Source organism: Lepisosteus oculatus, chromosome 22 (genome assembly GCF_040954835.1).
Source record: "Lepisosteus oculatus isolate fLepOcu1 chromosome 22, fLepOcu1.hap2, whole genome shotgun sequence".
NCBI lineage: Eukaryota > Metazoa > Chordata > Actinopteri > Semionotiformes > Lepisosteidae > Lepisosteus > Lepisosteus oculatus.
The window spans coordinates 6978937-6998158 of record NC_090717.1 but is presented as its reverse complement, the minus strand read 5'-3'; the positions used below and the strand labels follow the sequence as shown (position 1 = coordinate 6998158).

The 19222-nt window shown below is 41.9% G+C and overlaps 1 protein-coding gene across 1 annotated transcript; it reads left to right on the top strand.

The window, feature by feature from the left end:
• The first annotated feature begins 1635 nt into the window (after positions 1-1635).
• rhof (ras homolog family member F) lies at positions 1636-18879 on the top strand. Its single transcript, XM_006640228.3, has 5 exons — positions 1636-2187; positions 7827-7914; positions 12184-12293; positions 15129-15263; positions 16431-18879. The coding sequence occupies exons 1-5, from the start codon at positions 2053-2055 to the stop codon at positions 16596-16598; spliced, it is 636 nt and encodes a 211-aa protein (XP_006640291.1). The 5' UTR covers positions 1636-2052; the 3' UTR covers positions 16599-18879.
• Positions 18880-19222: the final 343 nt, after the last annotated feature.

Here is a 19222-nt window from a genome sequence, read left to right as displayed (position 1 = left end):
AGATCTGATGGAAATCCAGGGGACAGTGCTTCCAGCCGTACAGTCTTACAGCTACACGGATCTGTGGTGCTCCTCATGTGAACGCTTGTGTATAAATGAGCTCCGTGAAGTTGCCCCCCCGTACAGACAGCACAAACGATGAAACCCACCTCATTCGTTAGTGTTACGTTTGTGCCGTTGAAAGTAACTTCCCACCTGCTTTCTTTCCCGAGATATAGATATATAAATAGGTGCCGTCACTCAGCCCCCCTACAACGTCGTAGGGGAACCGGACCGGTCTCATTCGTTCGTGCTGCGTTTGTGCCGTTGAAAGTAACTTCCCAGCTGCTTTCGTTCCTTATAAATGAGCGTCCTAGAAAACGTTGGCTACCGATGCGTGAATTGGGAGCCGAAGGTTTCTTTCTGGTCTCATTCCTCTAGGTGGCATGGCAGGACTGACCTGGACTTCATACGCGGAGCTTTAGTTAAGGCGCTTTACAGAAACGAGGTTACAGGCGCTCTGCGCGTTGCCAACGAGAAGTGTACAGCAAAGTTTATACCTTGGCAAGGAACGATCGCAATTATCACATCTCACTTGAATATCTCGTATAAACGCAGTCCAATGGTCCAAAGTGCACCTCAGTAACAGTCTGGCATTGATGTAAAAAAATTGTTGGTAGTTGTGAGAATAAACAATTCTGCCCTTTCAACTAGTGTTTGGACTAGTGTGAGACGTATGTTGATCCTGGGGTGTATTAATAGAGAACAACAATATCAGGGGCTGCCCCTCCCTGCCTAGGAAATGTGGAGAAAAAAAATGTCCCAAGAAGTGCTCATCCCATGCCTGAGAAACGTTTTCTTTTTTTTTCTCCTCTGTAATAATAAACAACTCACGTGTTGCTGGAGTTTTCCATACAGTTCTCCTTCCAGCTCTACGTAAAGGTGGAAACAGTAATAAAGAGAAGGGAGCTGCCTGTGCTGTTAGGTTATCTTATTACTAAATCTAGCAAAACTGGGTGGTTCACATTTTGAAGATTTTTTTGCCCTGATATAACCTCACCTGCTTGGGTAGTGGCTGTAAATGAAATTGCCCAACAGCTTCACACTGTGTATTATAGGAAATAGTGTTTTTTTTTAAATATATATAAAGAGATACCTCACAGCCTTCTACCCTTTAAACTATTAAAACAATTAAAGTACTGGGCTAAATATTAATTTCATTTCAACAGTTAAAAAATGTGTTGTTATTAATTTTAAAAATGGTAAACACCGTATTTTCATTCTCAAAGCAACATGTATTTTCTATGTGCCTGTATATTTTGGTTCATGCTGTGTCATTTAGTTTTTGAATTACTAAATAAATTATGTCAACAGGAGCCAAACTGTGTTCAATGATTGCTCTCTGAAATTCTGATTTCCAGTAAAAACTAGAACGTCTCTGGTGCATATTATTTCTCAGAAAACTGTTTTTGTTTCCCTGAAGTATGTGCCATGTACCGGTGTAACCCTTATTGCAGCACACGAGCTGTGCTGACACTATTGAAGGAGCTAGTGGGTGTTCTGTGTGATCTGGGCTCGGCCCGAATCCAGTCAGAGTTCATTCTGCGTCAGGTATCAACCCTAGTTTCCCACACCAGGAGGGAGGAAGCTTTCAGAGCTCGTCAGCGGTATGCAAATACAGAACTGTCCTCCTGCAGGCTAGCGGGAGGACTGGTGTTCTCCTCCTGCAGTGCAGAGAGCGCTGGTTATCAGCAGAGTGAGGAAGGCGTGTTGCAAGACACTACAGGTTCCTGTCAGAGCTGGGTAGGGTCACCACACTCCAGAGCTGCGACATTGGTCTTCCACACTACACAGGAGAAGAAACCACGATTATGACAAATTTACCTGGACGCCTTTGTGCCATCTGTGGGTTTCTGTGTATTTCCCTTCTTCCAAAGAAAAGCCTTCCTTCAGCTCTCATCTCCATGTGAGACGGATTAAATGAACGGGCTACCCGAGATTCACAGACAGTAACGGACCATAGACTCCTGGGCCCCATCTGTGCTGCTGGGACTGGATTAACGGAACACCAAAATGACCCAGAATGGGACAGCAAGGAGCAATGGCACAAGCAAAGGCCACGAGGAGCTCAAAGTTGTGATCGTGGGGGATGGAGGGTGTGGGAAGACGTCCTTGCTGATGGTGTATGCTAAGGGAGACTTCCCAGAGGTAAGGCAGAAACAGGAACTTGCCCTTGTCCACGGTTTTCATTGTCACTGCTCCTGACTAAGACTCTCATTTAGACTTGAAGAGTCATCCGACTTTCTTCTTGTCCAATTGGTCATCTTTATGGTCTGCCCTGATATTTCCATTTTTAAGCAGGCAGGAGAATTGCCAGTGCAGGGTGGTAACAAAAGTACAGCCCTGTACTGCTCTGAAAATCACTACTGGTCCTGGATGGTCGCGGTGTCTTATGTGATGTATTCCACACTTCAATGGCTTCTTTCTATCAGTTGTTTATTAATTGGAGTATAGCACTTTCTAGGTCTGTACTCATTGAGGATGACGAGTTGCCTATAAAACTAGGTGTTCCACTAAACCCCCAGGACTAGGAGTGAACATCCCCGGTCTGCTGTATGTTCATTAGAAGTGTAGAACAATACAATGAAACTGCATGCTTGTGCTTTTCACCTGGTTTGTTGAGTGAGCATTTCTGGCGATGGGTGAATTGTGTAGGTCAAAGATGTTTACTCTCCAGCGGAATAGAGGTAATGCCGGTCATGTTTTTTTTTCTTTTTCCTGTTGTTTCGTTACACCTGTCTACCAAAACACCAGGAATGAGAAAGAGAAGTGAGCAGTTTAAAACAGGGTTGATTCTATTTGTATCAGACACCATTAGATTGAAGTGTCTGATGCCTGTCTAGTATTGTTACACCTTCGCCCCTCTTGAAGTTCAGCAATCTCTGTTGTGCTACAGTAACCCAGAATATCCACATTTTTTCCCAGTTGCATATGAATTCAGGAAAGAAGTCCATCTTTACTGCCCACGTAACTGGGCGTCACAGATGTAGCTATGAGATTCAACTAATATAAAATCTTCACACTTCAGACTCTCCCACAAGACAGCAAAAAGTGAAATAAACAGATGGCCTGCCAGATTTATCACTGTCTTTAAGTAGTGATTTTGGTCCCTTTCATTCTCCTCTCATTTATAATACAGTTGATCACACAAAATGGGTGACTTGGTATATACTGTAACAAAGCCAGTTGGTATAGGTTAACGTGTCTTATGTTTTTCTTAGAATGTTCTAACAAGCTAGATTTGATTACTTTGTGGAATAAAGACCACACCCTATCATCCTGAAGAGTGCAGGGAGTGACAGAACAGCCAGACAGTTTGTCCCATGTGTGAGAGGTTTCACTGGCAGAGGGGTGTAGACTTTGCATTCGCTTTCACATCTACTGATACTCAGAGAAAAATGCACCAGTACGACTGTTTGTCGTTTGGATAGTATTGTGTCTTGGGATGACAAAATACTAGGCAAAAGATTTATACGATATGAAGAGAAACTGGAGCATGCCAGAAGACCTGAGTAAAAATTACCCAAATGAATTTTTGTAAGAATCTGTATAAATAGTTTCTCGAAATGGTGTGAACTCAAGAACCGCCCTTGACTCGAGTAATGATGATCGTCTGATTTCTATCAGTACGAAAGACGGCAGCCTGTCTGCGAGATACATTGCACAGAGAATAGGATGTGCTTCAGCAATCGGCAAACCTCTTCAGAGAAACCAGGAAGACCTCGTGCTGGAAAACAGCAGGCTCACCAAGCCAGCCCTGGGCCTTGTCAACTATCTGATCCATCTACGGAAATCGTTTTCACACTACAGTGGATGCAGCACAAGAGGCTTCAGGAAGAAATAACCTGCACATCAGCAGAATAACTGTGGATGCTGCACATTGGTGGTGGTGGAGGGGAGTCCCCATTACCTGTAAAAGTGCTTTGGGTGGAGTGTCCAGAAAAGCGCTATATAAGTGTAAGCAATTATTATTAATTAACTGTATGTTTTCATCTGGTGAAGACCTGCATGCTCGGAAGCTGTTAAGGAGGAACACTTTCACAAGTGAATGATGACATTGACACCTTCTATGAGCCAGAGAATATCTAAGCTAGTTGCAGGGGGTGTGGCACGGTGTCTTTTTCACGAATGCAATCTGTTTTGTGTTCGACAAGACCACGTGGGGACAACATGTGGTGAGCGTTGTGCTCACTGTTGTGTTGTTCAAACCAGCCAGCCGAAACAAAAATGGAAAGATGATGATGTCGGGAAGAATCTCATATAATAAGCCTTTTGTTGCAGATTGAGGTCAAACTTGCTGCCCAGTGATATGTTGACAAAAAACTCGAGCCAACAATTTTTCCATATCTACAAGCCCAACCAGAACAGACTCTCTTTCAGTTGGACAATGCAAGGCCACATAGAGCTAGGGTTAGAATGGCAGGACGTCTAGAAAACAATTTCTCAGTCTTGTGATGGCCGGCCTGTTCTCATAAGCTGAGCGCAGTTGAAGATCTGTGTGAGCCCCTCGCCAGGGCTATCAACAGGAGTCAGACACGCCCTTGCCATCATTGGCCAACTGGCTGTGGCTGACCAGGAAGAGGAGAGGAACATCCCACAGCGGTCTGTCCGGAGGTGGATCAGGTGTGTGCATGATCGATGCAGGGTTGTGAGTCATGCCCAATAATAAATATGTAGTGAAACAGGTAAAGGTTTAATTCATGCTGAAAGAAAAGAGTGGAGGCTGTGGAGCCTTCTTCATGCGTGAGCTACTTAAACGTCTTCAACAAATATTGAAACTTCTTTCTGGCTGGTGGGTCATGTTTCAAATTGAAAACTGATAACTCTGGTTAAAGATATCAGAATAATTCTATTAGACCTGGCTTTGGTCCTTTTTCTATGATGTGCTACAGTATGTGTGCTTTCTTTGCTTGTTTAACACTGCTCTGTCCCGATCTTTATAAAGGTTTGCCCAGGCGTACCATGGTAGGGACATGTTAGTGAAGCTTGTGGAATCACTGTGGAATCTATGATAGTCATAGTAAAATACTGTGGGAATTCCTGATAAAACAAAGTAAAAGCATTGTATGTGCACAGTAAATCCATGTACCTTGCAAATTGATCATGGTAAAGTTGGTAAACACTGTATTGCTATGTAGTTTGTAGCAATAAGTATAAACGTGTAGAAAAATGTGTTAATTAAATATTGAGCACTTATGCCGCTAACTGACTGCTTTTACACCATAGTAGTCATTCTTGTGACTACTGTTGCACTAAATGATTTAACATAATATCCCTTATTAGGGTGTAACAAATTCTTACATCTATTTTGAGTACACTGATAGCTCTGTGAACATAGGTGTAAATTCTGTTGTTAGGCGGTAATGTGTGTGTTTGTTTATTCAGACCACGTCATCATGATAAGCTCCAAAATTGCACACTTCTTTAAAAATGTTACAACAGTCTCTATCTTGATATTTACATTGTGAACAAAGTCCTGATACGTGGTTCATATTATTTATAGAACACTAAAAGATTTCGATGAATCACATTCACCTTTCGCAGCATTTATTATGATGTGTTAAAAGCAGTTTTATTCAGAATGCTTGTCAGAAGGCTGAATTTCCAGAAGGAAATTGTAAATAATGGTAGTAGAAGTAGATAAGATAGTAATGTTTTATTAGGTAAATTGAATAATTCTTACCTATTGGCTTTAGAGTACAGCCCGGTGGTAGTTCCCCTGGTTTGACATTTTTTCACAAGCTGCTTAGAATGTGGGAAATACTGTACTTAAGAAAACATGATAGTTGAAGCAGTGTAGTTTAGAGATGCCCATGGAAATACTGTATAAATATTTATGTAACAGAAATAAGAGGAAATCTCAGGTGAAGTACTGAGTACAATCAAAATGCTATTTTATAATATATATGGTCTTCATTTTAATGTTTCATATTGGTGTATTGGTGCATATATATAATTCTACTCTTTAATATAATTATTCATAGCTACAAAGTCAGACAACAAGCCTGGACGTAAGATTTTAAAAACATCAAAACAGCAGCTGCCTCTGGATGTGTAATGGATGCCAAATACTGAAGAATAAATCTGTCCCTTTTGTGGTAAAGGTGGCTCAGATAATTTGGTCATCTTGGTTTTTTTTTTAATCAGTGCACCTGTTATTAAGGGGAACGACTCACAGTTCTCCTGAGTTAGAATTCATGTACCAAAAAGAAAGAAATAATTTTTGCATGGAGTTTCTGTTCCCCATGTGAGCTTGTTTTTTTAGTTATCAACCTACAAACCAATTACCAGTGAGTCACACACTCTTTGCCAGTCCAGACAGAGCCGCAGACCTCCAGAGCTACCAGCAGCTGAGATGGCCATTCCCTGTCCTCACACTGCACCACATTTCCAATGGGAAAGAGTAGACGTTTCATGACGTCTCCGTTTCAGAGGCACATCAACCACAGCAAAAGCTGCTCCCCTGAGTAAATGTTAACAATCACCCTCACAAGTGGTGATGTCACTTCATTTGCACAGTGCTGGCAAAAGTAGTTGAAAATGTTAATGAAACCACACTCACAGCTGCAATTTGTCTTATTTGCCTTTTCATGCTTATGTCAGAAATTTGCATCACAAGACAAAACTCTTCTGGGTTTTTTTCCCGAGCAACCCCAGCAGCTGTATGTGCAGTAGAATGTTCTCCGAAGGTATTTTTGTTTAGCACAGACACAAGGTCACACTTGTACTCTTGTAAAGCTGAAAGAATATTTTAGGATTCATAACTCTAATCAGTTGGGGAAATGAGATATTTTATTATTTGGGTTTTGGTGGGGCTTTTTTTGCACAGGAAGGAGAAAAACATTATATTACATTACAAGAGAGTGTGATAGACTGCAGCCTTGGTTTATTACTACATGCATTCCTGCATGGATTTGGAGATTGAAGGACATTTTCTTGACCTCAATCTTGACCTGGGTGGTTTTTGCTGTAAGGCAAAAGAAGATCCCACTTTCCTGGAAATAATTGCAAAGTGGTGCAAAAGCACTCCTCCTATACATTTTTCCTATGCGTGTTTTTCATTTAAAACATGTTTGAAGAACTGTCCAAAGGCATGATGTATGACGATAAGTTCTTTTTTTCTGTTAGTTGTTAAAAAAAGTTAAAAGAAAAAGTGAAAAGCCAGGATAAAAAAGTTAATGAAAGGTAAGGTTTGTTTTAAAGCGATGAGATTTTCACTAAGCAACTCAACCAGACCTGACACAGACACAGAATCAATAAGGAAGCTATAGCCCACACTACAGCAGTGCTAGGTAATAGGCAGCTTTGCAAGTGCAGCCAGGTTTTCAGAAACTACCATTTTACAGATTCTACCTTGAATTCTTCATTTGCAATTTATTGAGTGCACAGAGCTTCCATAAAAATACAAATCTTGAAGAGAAGGGAACCTGTCGTTCCTGTTTTGTAGCCACAGTAAGGTCCACAAGCCCACCACCTTCCCCCCTCACACACACCTTTTAGTTGTCTCACGGTAACAAACTGTTTTTATCTCTGTAGTGTCTAAAGGCCCTGCGTGGGATCTCTCAGCTACTGGTGAATACATGTCATGGCTGTTAAATCCCACGTCATTGCTGAGAATGTTTTACATGTCTTACTGATTATCATTGGTTCTCCACCACACCAAGAACATTCTAACCCTTAGGAAATCAAGGGCACTCCTTAATGAACAGAGTCCAAAAATAGGCTCATTTCGTACTTGTACACTTTCTTTCTTTTCATCCACTGTTCTTTGTTTTTGGTTTTAACAGAAATACGCCCCTTCTGTGTTTGAGAAGTATGTCACAACGATTAGATTCGGAAGCAAGGAAATTAATCTGAACCTGTATGACACAGCAGGTAAGGGTTTTTTTCCAGCTTTTTTTTTTAAAGCCGTGATTGTTTGTTCAGGACATGTGTTCTGTGTTGCAGAAGCATTGTTTCATTGAAGTAGAGCTTCGTGTCTCAGTCTAAGGAATGCAGAAGCAGAAAATAAAGGCATGGGTGAGGTCTTGTAGGCGTACGCATTAAAGAGAAACCCCACACATGCACGCGCTCTATTTCGTAACCACTTAAGTAACCAGATCTGAAAAATTTCTGATTATAAACCGAATAAAGTGTGGTAGTAGACAAAAATTTATTAATTTTAACTACCACAATCAGCAACGTATCAGCTATCGTTATAAATCTTACTCTCAAAAATGCTACAGTATATGTTGAGTGTAGCAATTTTCATTATTTAACAAGCAGTACAAATGAGCAGAGCCAAAGTTCTTGTTTTTAGTCCAGCTCTCTAGATGGTTTTCAATGAGATTTTGCTGCTTGCTGTCCAATCTGTATCACGCATTAGGTGAATTTATTCAACGCCTCTAATTCTTTGTTGAAACAAACCCCTCAGCCAAGTGACTTCAGTTTTTGGAGTATCTGCTGTGGTGGCAGGGGGTTTTGTCTGTGTCGTTAAGTGGTTCCTGCATCAATTATACATTTCTTCACTTTGATCATGGTTGATGCCAATACTGTTTTGGTAACAGTCATGATCAATACTTCATTTTTTGAAACATTATATTCTATCCAGTTATGGTGGCACCAGCACATCGTACTATACTATGCAGTGCAAGATGTTTGCCTGTGCATACAGTATGTTGTGTCTGGTGAACATGGTCCTGAGTGATATCCACAAAACCAGTAAACCAGTACTAAGACTGTCTTACTGAAGAATCCATTGTGTTCTTATCATTCACCCTGGTGGTGTTTCAGTTTTCCAACTTTGTCAATTCTTGACACATCTGTACATCATTACATTTGGGTTGTTTTCTGTGCCTTCTCAGCTCTTTTTGGCAATAGCACTTAAATTAGGGTCTAGGTAGATCACCAGTCATTATAACAGTGAAAATACACTGTGCACACAGGTCCTAAAAATTCACTTTAAACTTTTATGCTAATAGAAGAACATACAGTAGTAAACTGATATGATAGCTTTCTGCCCTATGAGTTACTTTTCATTCCTTATGTTTTCTCTGTAATCATGCATGCTCACACCATCTTTCAAACTTTCTGTTTACCACAAAACACCTCAACAGAACTTTACCCAGTATGAGGACTGTTTGCAAAACTGATCATCCTGTGTTCATACAAACTACTGTTCTTTGCTATTTTCCCTCTCGGATCTCACGAGTACTTGGGGCTTCAACGCATGGTTGAGGAATTTGACGAACTGTTCCTTTCAAACGCTTCCCAGGTTTGGATGCTGCACCTTGACCAATTTGTGGTTTAAACAAAGATATGTCAGGGTGCAAAAGAGGTGCAGGTATTTACCACATGCCCTTATTTCAAATCCAGTCAATAACTTGTTTTCATTTCAGTACTCTTGGGTATGAAGTGTCTAGATTTAGGGCAGAGAAATGAATGTAGCTTCTGAGCACTTTGACTCTCTGCGGTATTGCAGCAGATGACAATAGTGGCAAAACATCGCTGGCAGGATGTGGCGCAGACGCACATCCGCTGAAGCAGCAGAACCGCAATGATTATTGCTGTCACCTCCTGCAAAGGCTGCACAGAGAAAGATCACCTTTCCAAAGTTTACAGGCACCTGAAAATGTGACTTTAGTTCAAATTAGCTAGCTGAGGTCTACAGCCTATCTGCTGATGGACCTTTGACATTTTTGTTCTCAGTTTATAGGTTTTCTTTTCATTCGCTTTCATAAAGACATACAGATGTGTGTTAGATGTTTCATCACTTGAACAAGAAATAAAACATGGGTATTTTGTAACTTATCGTTTTCATTTTCTTTAATAGTATTTTGTGTTGACACATTTATCTGACGTGATGTACCCACGTATACAGCGGATTGTTTTACTGGAACAATTCAAGTATGTTGCTCAAATGTACAGTCGTTGTGGATCACCTGGGATTTGAACCCACAGCCTTCTCTTCATGCCACTACAACCCTAACCAGTGCTCCCCTAAATTCCTCAGGGCAGGTGTTGAAGTTGAGAAAATAAGGAAACAGTTGAGGAAGCTGATTTTCACCTCTTCTATCTCATTCAATGTCATTCAATGTCAACTTGAGTCCTTGTTAACTGTTAAATGTTAAATTAAATATGTTAAATTGTGAAGGCTCAGACTTTAATCTAAGGCAGGGAGACCCACTCCAAGGTTTCAACTGCTCACAGAGAAAAACGGCAACATTTGTGTCTCAGCAGCAGACTCAAAACGTCTGACCTGTTCGGCTGGTCTGAAGGAAGGGTGAGACTTGTATCACCAGTGACACAGTTAATTGAACATTTCAGAAACAACCACAGAGTTCAAATCCAGTCAATAACTTGTTTTCATTTCAGTACTCTTGGGTATGAAGTGTCTAGATTCAGAGCAGAGAAATGAATGTAGCTTCTGAGCACTTTGACTCTCTGCGGTATTGCAGCAGATGACAATAGTGGCAAAACAAAAGTGGTTGTCTAGCAGGAATCTCCAGAAAATAAGGGATTTCAGGAAGATGTTGCTACTCTGGACTTGTTCTAACTACTACCATCACTCACACACAGACATTCTAATTTCACATCAGATGAACAGTGGACTTGTGGCAAAGCATATTGTACAGGTTGTTTTCCAGGTCTTTGTCTGAAGTTAATATACACGAGACGCTTCCATTTAATAGTTTAATACTCTTCACCAGAGGCACAGAAGTTAACATTTCTACAGACATCTGAGCCTTTCTAAAATGGTCTGTAAACTTTACATTCTAAGTAAAGTACTGATTTGCAAAACAGAAAGCAGGCCTGGAGATATAGCCTCAAAAGAAGATGAACTGTATTTCTGTTATTAGAAGACTGTGCCAGTTTTTAGGTCACAAAGATTATGGTCTTCTCAAATTCACAAATACTAGTTCATTACTGCAACTCATTATCTTTTGATACAGTAACATGTCAAAAGCCTGTCAACATATTTTTTTTTTTTTTTTATTTTGTTGTAAGTGTTTAAACTGCTGGGCAGTTTAACAAAGCAGCATTTGGAGAACTCACTAGCCTTCTGGGCACGTTGTACTCTCCCTTCATGGTGCTTATCTTAGCCAAACTGTTACACAGGACCATAAAGACTGCAGGAAGAGGAAGTTCAGAGCAGGATGTTGTGGCTTTCTACCTCAACACAATTTAGCACCATCCACATTTCTGCATTTCACAGTAATTTCAATAGATCTAGTTACTTAAACCTTCAGTAGGAAAGTAACATCTATTCAGGTTTGTTCTATTAAATAGTGCTATACTTAAAATAACTGTTTCTGCTTCTATCAAAGGACCCAGGCATGTTTCCTGCTACCTTATTTCACAATGGAGCTTTTGTGAAACACATAAAGAGTACTGACAACACAATCAGTGAATGAAACACTGATATGAGAGCTGAAAAGAAATTTCACAGTTTCCCCCACTGGGCCAGCAATGAGCAGCAACTGATCCCATCTGTTTGGCGCCTGACGAAAATCCATTTTCTGACAACAGTAAATATTAGGGAGAACTCTATGATTCTGCAGAGTGTCAGACGTTTGGCTGTTCTAAAACACATGGCTTATTTCACATTGATAACAAATGTAGTGCAGTATAGCTGTCTTTTGCCATAGCAGAACGCTCATGTCTTCGTCTTCGTGAGTTGGAAGAGCACGTGGATGCAGATCTTGTGCCGCAGTGTCCCGAAAAGGTCTAGAACTCTGAAGACAATTGAGAGGAAGGCCTAGGATGTCTAAAGAATAAGAAGTGTACAGTGTGCTGCTAAATCTGCTGAGAGGGGGAACCTCATTTCCCTCAATTTACAAGAATAAATAATAGATCAATAATAAGCAGGATAAAATCCTAAAGGTTTTTAGCTTTTATGAGATTTTATGTGATTTCAATCAGTCTCTTCAGGCCATAAAAAATATTGTCATTCCTATACCAGCCTGAAACTTGACTCCTTGTTGATTTTAATAGTTTTAATGGCTCTGTTTTTTTTTAAATGTCAATTACTCTTGGCCCAGCTGTTGGGGATGTTGTCAAAATATGTTTAAGCCTTTTGAGTCCTTTGGTTCTTCTTAATAAACCAGGTTTCATTTTCAAAAAATGCTCTCACAACTACAAGTTCCTGTGTCTTATGTGTTTCAGGCCAGGAGGACTATGACAGACTGAGGCCTCTCTCCTACCAGAATGCCAACCTGGTGCTGGTCTGCTATGATGTCACTAGCCCCACCAGCTTTGACAATGTCTTAATCAAGGTAATCTTTCTTTGTTCACACTTTGAGATATGTATGTAGATAGGGGACCACCCTACAATTCACTAGAGTGTTATGTGGATGGCGCGTTTAAAAGATTAGATGTTGGTTGTGTTTTTGTGGTTGACAAGGCATTAGGTGATTGATGCATTTGCAAAGTTGCTATTGACAGTTGAGATACCCTGTTGATTAATTCCATCATTCAGCTCCTTTTCATGTCCTGGCATTTGAGGTGTGTGTCATCTGAGCCCTGTGTAGCTCCAGAAGGTGGAAAGCAACAGCCAGACAGAGGTGTAGCAGGGGAGGCAGAAAGAGCTAAACAGGGTCTTTTTGTATCTGGTTGACAAAGGCCAGTTTCTCCCAACTGACAACGTAAATGCCCACCCAGGCTCTGACCTCATGCAAGACAGAGGGCTTAATTCCATCTCAACGCTTCAAGCCACGCCATTGTTTAACACCTTGTTATTGTTCTCGATGTCTTCCAGCGCAGGAGCGAGATAGGGAATGAATGTGAGTAAGATGAAGCACAGCCCAGCCAGAGCGCAGGACTAGTTTACAGGGGCACAGGAGGTCATCCTCATTCACCCAGAACAAAGTGTCAACATAGTCAACAGCCTTTTTAATATGTTAATAAGTAGATAGCTCCGTCAGCATGCATTGCATAGGCTGCACAGAACACTGGTAAAGGTTCATTCCCTGCTGAAAGGTAAAGAAAAGAAGCACAACGTTTGGGCTGTGGAGCCTTCTAAAGGTGTCAATTATTTACAGCCCTTATTAATATCCCAGCAGCAGCAGATTTAATGCTTGTACTTCTTCGGGAAGTTATTACGTCAGACTCCTTCAACAGTCCTTATTGCCAGATGCTGTTCATGTCAAGATCCTCCAAGAAGCTGCTGATGATGAAGACCAGCTGCTGCAGGCAGGGCAATAACTGGACAGATGCTGCTGATCGGTTTAATGCAGGGAACCTATCGCAGGTCACCCAGTCATGTTCACATGCACACATGCACATGGTGGCCTGTTTAAATTCACAGAAGGGATTTAAAATAAGGCCCCTGACTGTCTGTAAAACCAGGCAAGAGAAAATACAGACTGTGTCTACCAAACCAGACAGAGATAAATGGTGTGGTGCACTGGGGAGGAAAAAACACAATGAAAACCAGTGAGGCAGAGGAGAAACCTCAGAAAGGTTTGCACAGTTTCTACTGTAAGAGTAGCAATTAACTGTTATCCATAACGATATTGTGACAATGGGGTAACATCAAGTGAGGTTAAAGACTGATCTTCTTTCTTCTGTGAGATAGTTTGAAAGTGCAGATAAAAGATGTGGTGCAGGAAGAGATCTTCTTCGACCTTCTGTGGAATTTCAGGAGGTCATCACCAGTGCTAATCCCCCCTACTCCTCCTTCACAGTATCCCTGGTTGTTAAACTTTAGCCACAGGAGAGCTGAGGATATGATTCGGATCTGCCTTCCAGATTGTTAGGCACTGTTTATGACGTCTCCTATCATCTCTGCGCCTTCAGCCCTGCAAAATATTTATCATCAAAGTGAACATTTCATTTTTCTAATGTGTCATAAGTGGGCGTTTAAGCTCATATACTGTAGATATCTAGGGGTTTGGGGTCTGGAGTTGGCTTTTTTCAAGCTAATTGTTGTGAAAATAAGTGTCTGATTACTGGAAATGCTTCCTGTTCCAGGTAGCACAGTCTGTTCAGTGTTACCTTGCAAGGTCAGGCAGCTCGGTGTCACTTTATCTCAGGAATGCAGAGACAATCTGGGTGTGCTGACCCCATTGCCAGGCCCCCTGTGCTGGGAATAGAGGAATGTTTTGTCGACAACTACTGTAGCTGCTGCATCTTAGTCAGACCCGCCAAGGTTAACATTTGTAAGCTGGCTGTAAAATAGCCTGTATGAGTCACTTTGCCTAATTTGTGATGTTAAAAGGCTTTAAGTTTGGGATCCTTCCAATAGTTTGGAAGCAACAATAGGAATTTCATTCAATTGACTCCTGTAGTGAGAATGTAATGGGCAGATACTGACGCCAAGCACGTCAAGGGAGAAATGGCCAGGTGCTTCATGAGCTGCCGAGCTGCTGTGAGCAGATAATGAAAGTCATGAGGAGTTCAAGCACTTCAAAATGATCCCAGAAAATAATCTCAAAATTGTGTTATGTTGGGCTCCCGCCTGATCAGTTTTTAGACGTGCTGTCAGACTATTGAGCAGATCCTGTGGAAGCAAGCACTGTTCTGTCTGTCGCACCACACGACACCAGTGCAGTAACGGGTAAAATAAATAATACTCGATCACAGTCAGGCTTTGAGAGATGTGCCCTGTGATGAGTATGCCTTGAGATGTCAACATCCACTTCATGATACAGAAAAGAAGGATTTAGTACCTCTGCAAGCTCTATCAATGACATCTTGTGCTCTTAGGATCCATATGGTCCAGACTGATCTTATGGTTTGTCCTCCCAAAGTGCAGGTGTTCAGCTTATGGAAGTTGTGCAAACTGCCTTTAACATGTTCCACCTGGAAGGGACCTTAACTGGGTTCATTTATATCCCAATAATGATCCTCAACAAAAACAGTGATACCAGACTGCTCCCTTTACCGATTTCTTCATTTCACCTCAGCAGCTGAGAGAGAAGAGCTGAGTGGCTGTGGAATCTCTTCGATAAAGAGTTTGACAGAGGAAGCAGAAAACAGTAGTTGAGTCACAGCAGATTGTAGAAAATAAAAGTGATGGGGGTGGAGGTGGGAATTGTGTGAAGGGTGCTTATGAAAACTTAAAATGCCCTGAGTATCCGTAATAAATTTCAAACTTTGTCCTGTTTCAGTGGTATCCAGAGGTCAACCACTTCTGTCGTGGGGTTCCCATTATCCTAATTGGATGCAAAACAGACCTTCGGAAAGATAAAGAACGCACCAGGAAGCTCAGAGCTTTGGATCAGGCTCCTATAACTTATATACAGGTAAAGTCTGTCTGTCTGTATACGGTACAGATCATATTCACACTCAGTATATATATATATCAAATTTAGAACTGCTAATTGTTTTGTTACACCAGAATGGAATAGCCAGTTGTCTGTTTTTTCACATCTCAGCTGTCAGTAATGAACCCTAAGACCATGTTCAAGGAAGAATGTCACGTCCCGTATACCTTCAAACCACCTTCGTCTTTTAGCAGTGTCTCTCAGCAGCGTTACAGAGATTCGGTGTCGCGTGGACTGCAAGCGCCCAGAGGGCTGAAGGGCTAGCTGTGTGGCTCAGAGCCGAGAAATACCTGGCTGATTAACCGTACCCTAACCTCAGTGACTTGGGCCAGACTCGAACCTGGGATCACACAGCCCAGCCTGTGCTCAGGCAAGAGACACCCAGGAGGCCTAACTATAGACAAACATACCCAAGAACAAAGATTTCTCTCTATATACATATACATGCAGAATTGCTTTGGCGTTGAAGGGTCTTGATCTATTGATAACTCACCAGTGGCATGGAAGAAACAATCTTTAAGTAAGCCGAGGTTTGATTTATTTCTCATCGGTGCCCATAAAGGGTGCTGTCAATAATAATGAGAATTGCTTGCATTTGTATAGCACTTTTAGCCACAATGATCCCAAAGCACTGTACCTATAGATGGGGATCCATTTCACCCACCACTGAAGTGCAGCACCCGCTTGGGTGACTTATGGCATCTTTAATGCTCAAGTAGTGAAGGTCTCATCTAGTGTCCCCAGTCACCGTCCTGGGACATTGCTGTGGAAATTCAGGCCTAATTGGAAGAGCGCCACCTACTGGCTCACAGCAGTTGCCTGGTTTTCTGCAGAGGCCTCCCAGCCCTGTACTAACGAGGCACCACCTTGCTTTGCTCCCGAGATCTTACAAGATTAGGTGCAGCTACTTTTGACGAGCGCTTGTTGTGAAACGGTTGATGTCAAACTCTCATTGTGTAACGCTTGTTTTCAAACGCTCGACACTTCTTCAGAAATAAGGCAATTGGATTATCCGAATGTCCTTTGAGAGGAGGTCCAAATTTCAGATGTCAAAAGAAAAGGTCAAAGGCATGCTTCCTCTTTTTCTATAAAACGTGCGCGTTTCCCCAGGAGTCTAATAAAGAAGAGTTTCCTTTGCGCTTGCAGGGTCAGGAAACCGGGCGCCAGATAAACGCTGAAATGTACCTGGAGTGTTCGGCTAAGTACCGGGAGAACGTGGAGGACATCTTCAAAGAAGCCACAAGAGTAGCTCTGGCTGGCATCAGGAAGGCAAGACACCCGCGGAAGAAGAACAGGTCGTGTGAGATATTGTGAAGTCCTGGCCCTGGACAGGCCCTACAAGCCCAGAGGAACTGGAATATTCTTTTCTTTGCACTTTTTTTTTCTGGCTACAAAGAACACATATTATGGTGTTATATTTAAAGTGGATCAAAAGGACTTTTCACAGGTGACGACCTGAGGTTTTTCCAAAGACAATGACATGTTTTACCACACCAGGATGCAGGGAGGGAGGTGGCAGGCAGTGAGTCCATCACATTATCTCACATGTTGGTGAGAAATGCAACAAAACAATGAAATCCAAAGCTGGTAGCCTTACTATCGCACCTTTCTTTAGCAATATAGGTTCTTTTTCCCTTTTCAAACATGTATATAAAACATAATAAGCAAAAACAGACCTCGAACTTGTTTCAGTTACAAGCTATGCTTTAAGAGACACGATCACCTAGACATGATTGCCTCATAAGATAATGAGGTCAGGTAGGCAGCAGACTCCCAAGTTTGTCATTTCCCACATGAACTGTGTCATTGACCCGTTAGCACTCACGAGCCCTGTGAGCATAATGCCGTCCAATTGTTTGCAATCTGTCTTATGTTCAAGTTGGCACCACGTTAACGTATTGACATTCTGTTGTTCACAAGGCCCATGTTGTGTTCACACCCAGACACACAGGCACAAACGCAGCCCAGCAACTCATGTAAACAAGTCAGTATTCATTATTCATTTCGTTCAAAAGGGCCTCTCTGCAGATGCAGCCATACTTGTAAAAATAAAAGCTGGTTTCGATACGTTCCTGGATTTCTCCGATTCGTGAATAAACGATGCATTCAAGGCATATTGCACAGGATTCAGTGCTCTTCCAACATCAAGCACACAAACTCGCTTTTGAAATTCCAGGCATGCGCTGGTTTCGGAAACGAATGCCTCTCGCTGGCTCTGTTTCATCTGCCGTTCGATATATCTGCCGCACGGCTTTGACCTACAATCTGGGCGGAACTTACAAAGTGCTCCAGGGAGCTCTTGCGTGGCAAGAAGAGCCGTTATTGGTTATGTGAAATAAAAAAAGACATTGTAAAAAACAAAAAACAAACTCAAGCTGCCAAATACTTTCAGAGGCCCCTGAATATGCTAAGCAGCAATGGGTGATGTTTTAGTGGATCACTGTGAATGTGCAATCCCTCACCAGTCACAGTTCCCATCAGGAAAGCAATCTGTGCTTTAAGAATATCTGTCCAGCTTGGGATCCCAGTGTGGTGATGTGCAGGACCCTTGTTCAGACAGCATTGGCAGAGTCTGTGTTTTGTTTTTGGTTTTGGCCTGCCCTCCTGAGGCAGCAGAGAGCCCTTCTGCTCCCAGCCTGTGCTGTAGGGCTTTCACACCACTGGGGACAAGCTGCTGGATCCCAGCGAGAGGGCTGGTCAGCTCAGGTCTACAGGCTGCGTTGCACAACACCCTGGACAAAGGCATGTCTGTTGAAATGCAAGGTGCTGCCAAGCTGAGCTGGCATCAGCCACCTCTTTCATCTGCATCACCCTGTGCAAGTCCTTCTCTCTGAGTGGCTCGATACCTTTCAGCCAGATAGTGGATATCACTGTAACTGTTTTAGTCTGCAGTAATACCAGTCTGCTGGGTCAGAGACTGCATGAATGGTAAGACTTTAGTCTAGCCCAGATGCTTAAAGGTCTAACTTTAAAATCTAAAGTCCCTGGTTTTATTCAAGACCCAAAGATCCCCAAACAGCTTACTCCTGACATTTCAACCAAGGATCAAGATCTGTGTGGTGCCCTATATACTGTACATCATTAAAAGGAAATAAAGCTGTATAGTATGATTTGTCCAGTTGAGCCAATTCCAAGACTAGTTCAAAACGTGGCCATATCTGGGTTAACACTTCCCCCCATTAAAAGTAACAATTTGAAGCCCGATGATAAACAGGCTGCCTTGTTATTACATCTCATATATACTGTATGTGACAGCCTTTCCAACAAAATGTAAGGTTGATCCTTCCCATTAAAACAATCTGGTGGGAAATGAAGCAGATTGTGATCTGAAAGATCAAATTTGAAGCCGCGAAGAGCTCAAAACGCTACATAAAGTACAAGGTCCTAATAGATGCTACCGAATAGGCCAGATGGGCCAGTGGTCTCCTCTTGTTTGTGTTATGTAATATATATCTTATTTTGCAACAACGCTGACAAGTGTAAGTATGCAACGTAGTGACCTTTTGGACAACAGGCCAGGTGTCACGCAACAGACAAATAACACCGGAAGGTTAAAGCTGTACATGTTTTCAGGATAATAAACATGAGTCTGGTATTGAGTCTCCCCAGTGTTATCTTTTTCAGTTCCAGGTGTTTGGGCTTCTGCTCAAGGCTGTCTAATGGCTTCAAGGCAGCAGTGCTGTTTGCATTTCCTGGAAGTGCCAAGAGAGTACATACTGTTCGTTACCAGTAAAAAAACATGAAGAAAAGAACTTCATTCTCATCGCTTTTTAAATGCCTCCTCACCAAATATTTATCATATTGACTCACACCCTCTATCGAGGTACAAAGTGAGAGAACTCATATTTTCACTTTTATCAGGTGAATTTAGAGAAGAAAACAAAAGTCTGAAATTAAAAGCCAGGAAAATAAGAGTCTTATTGGGTCTTTCTTTCACC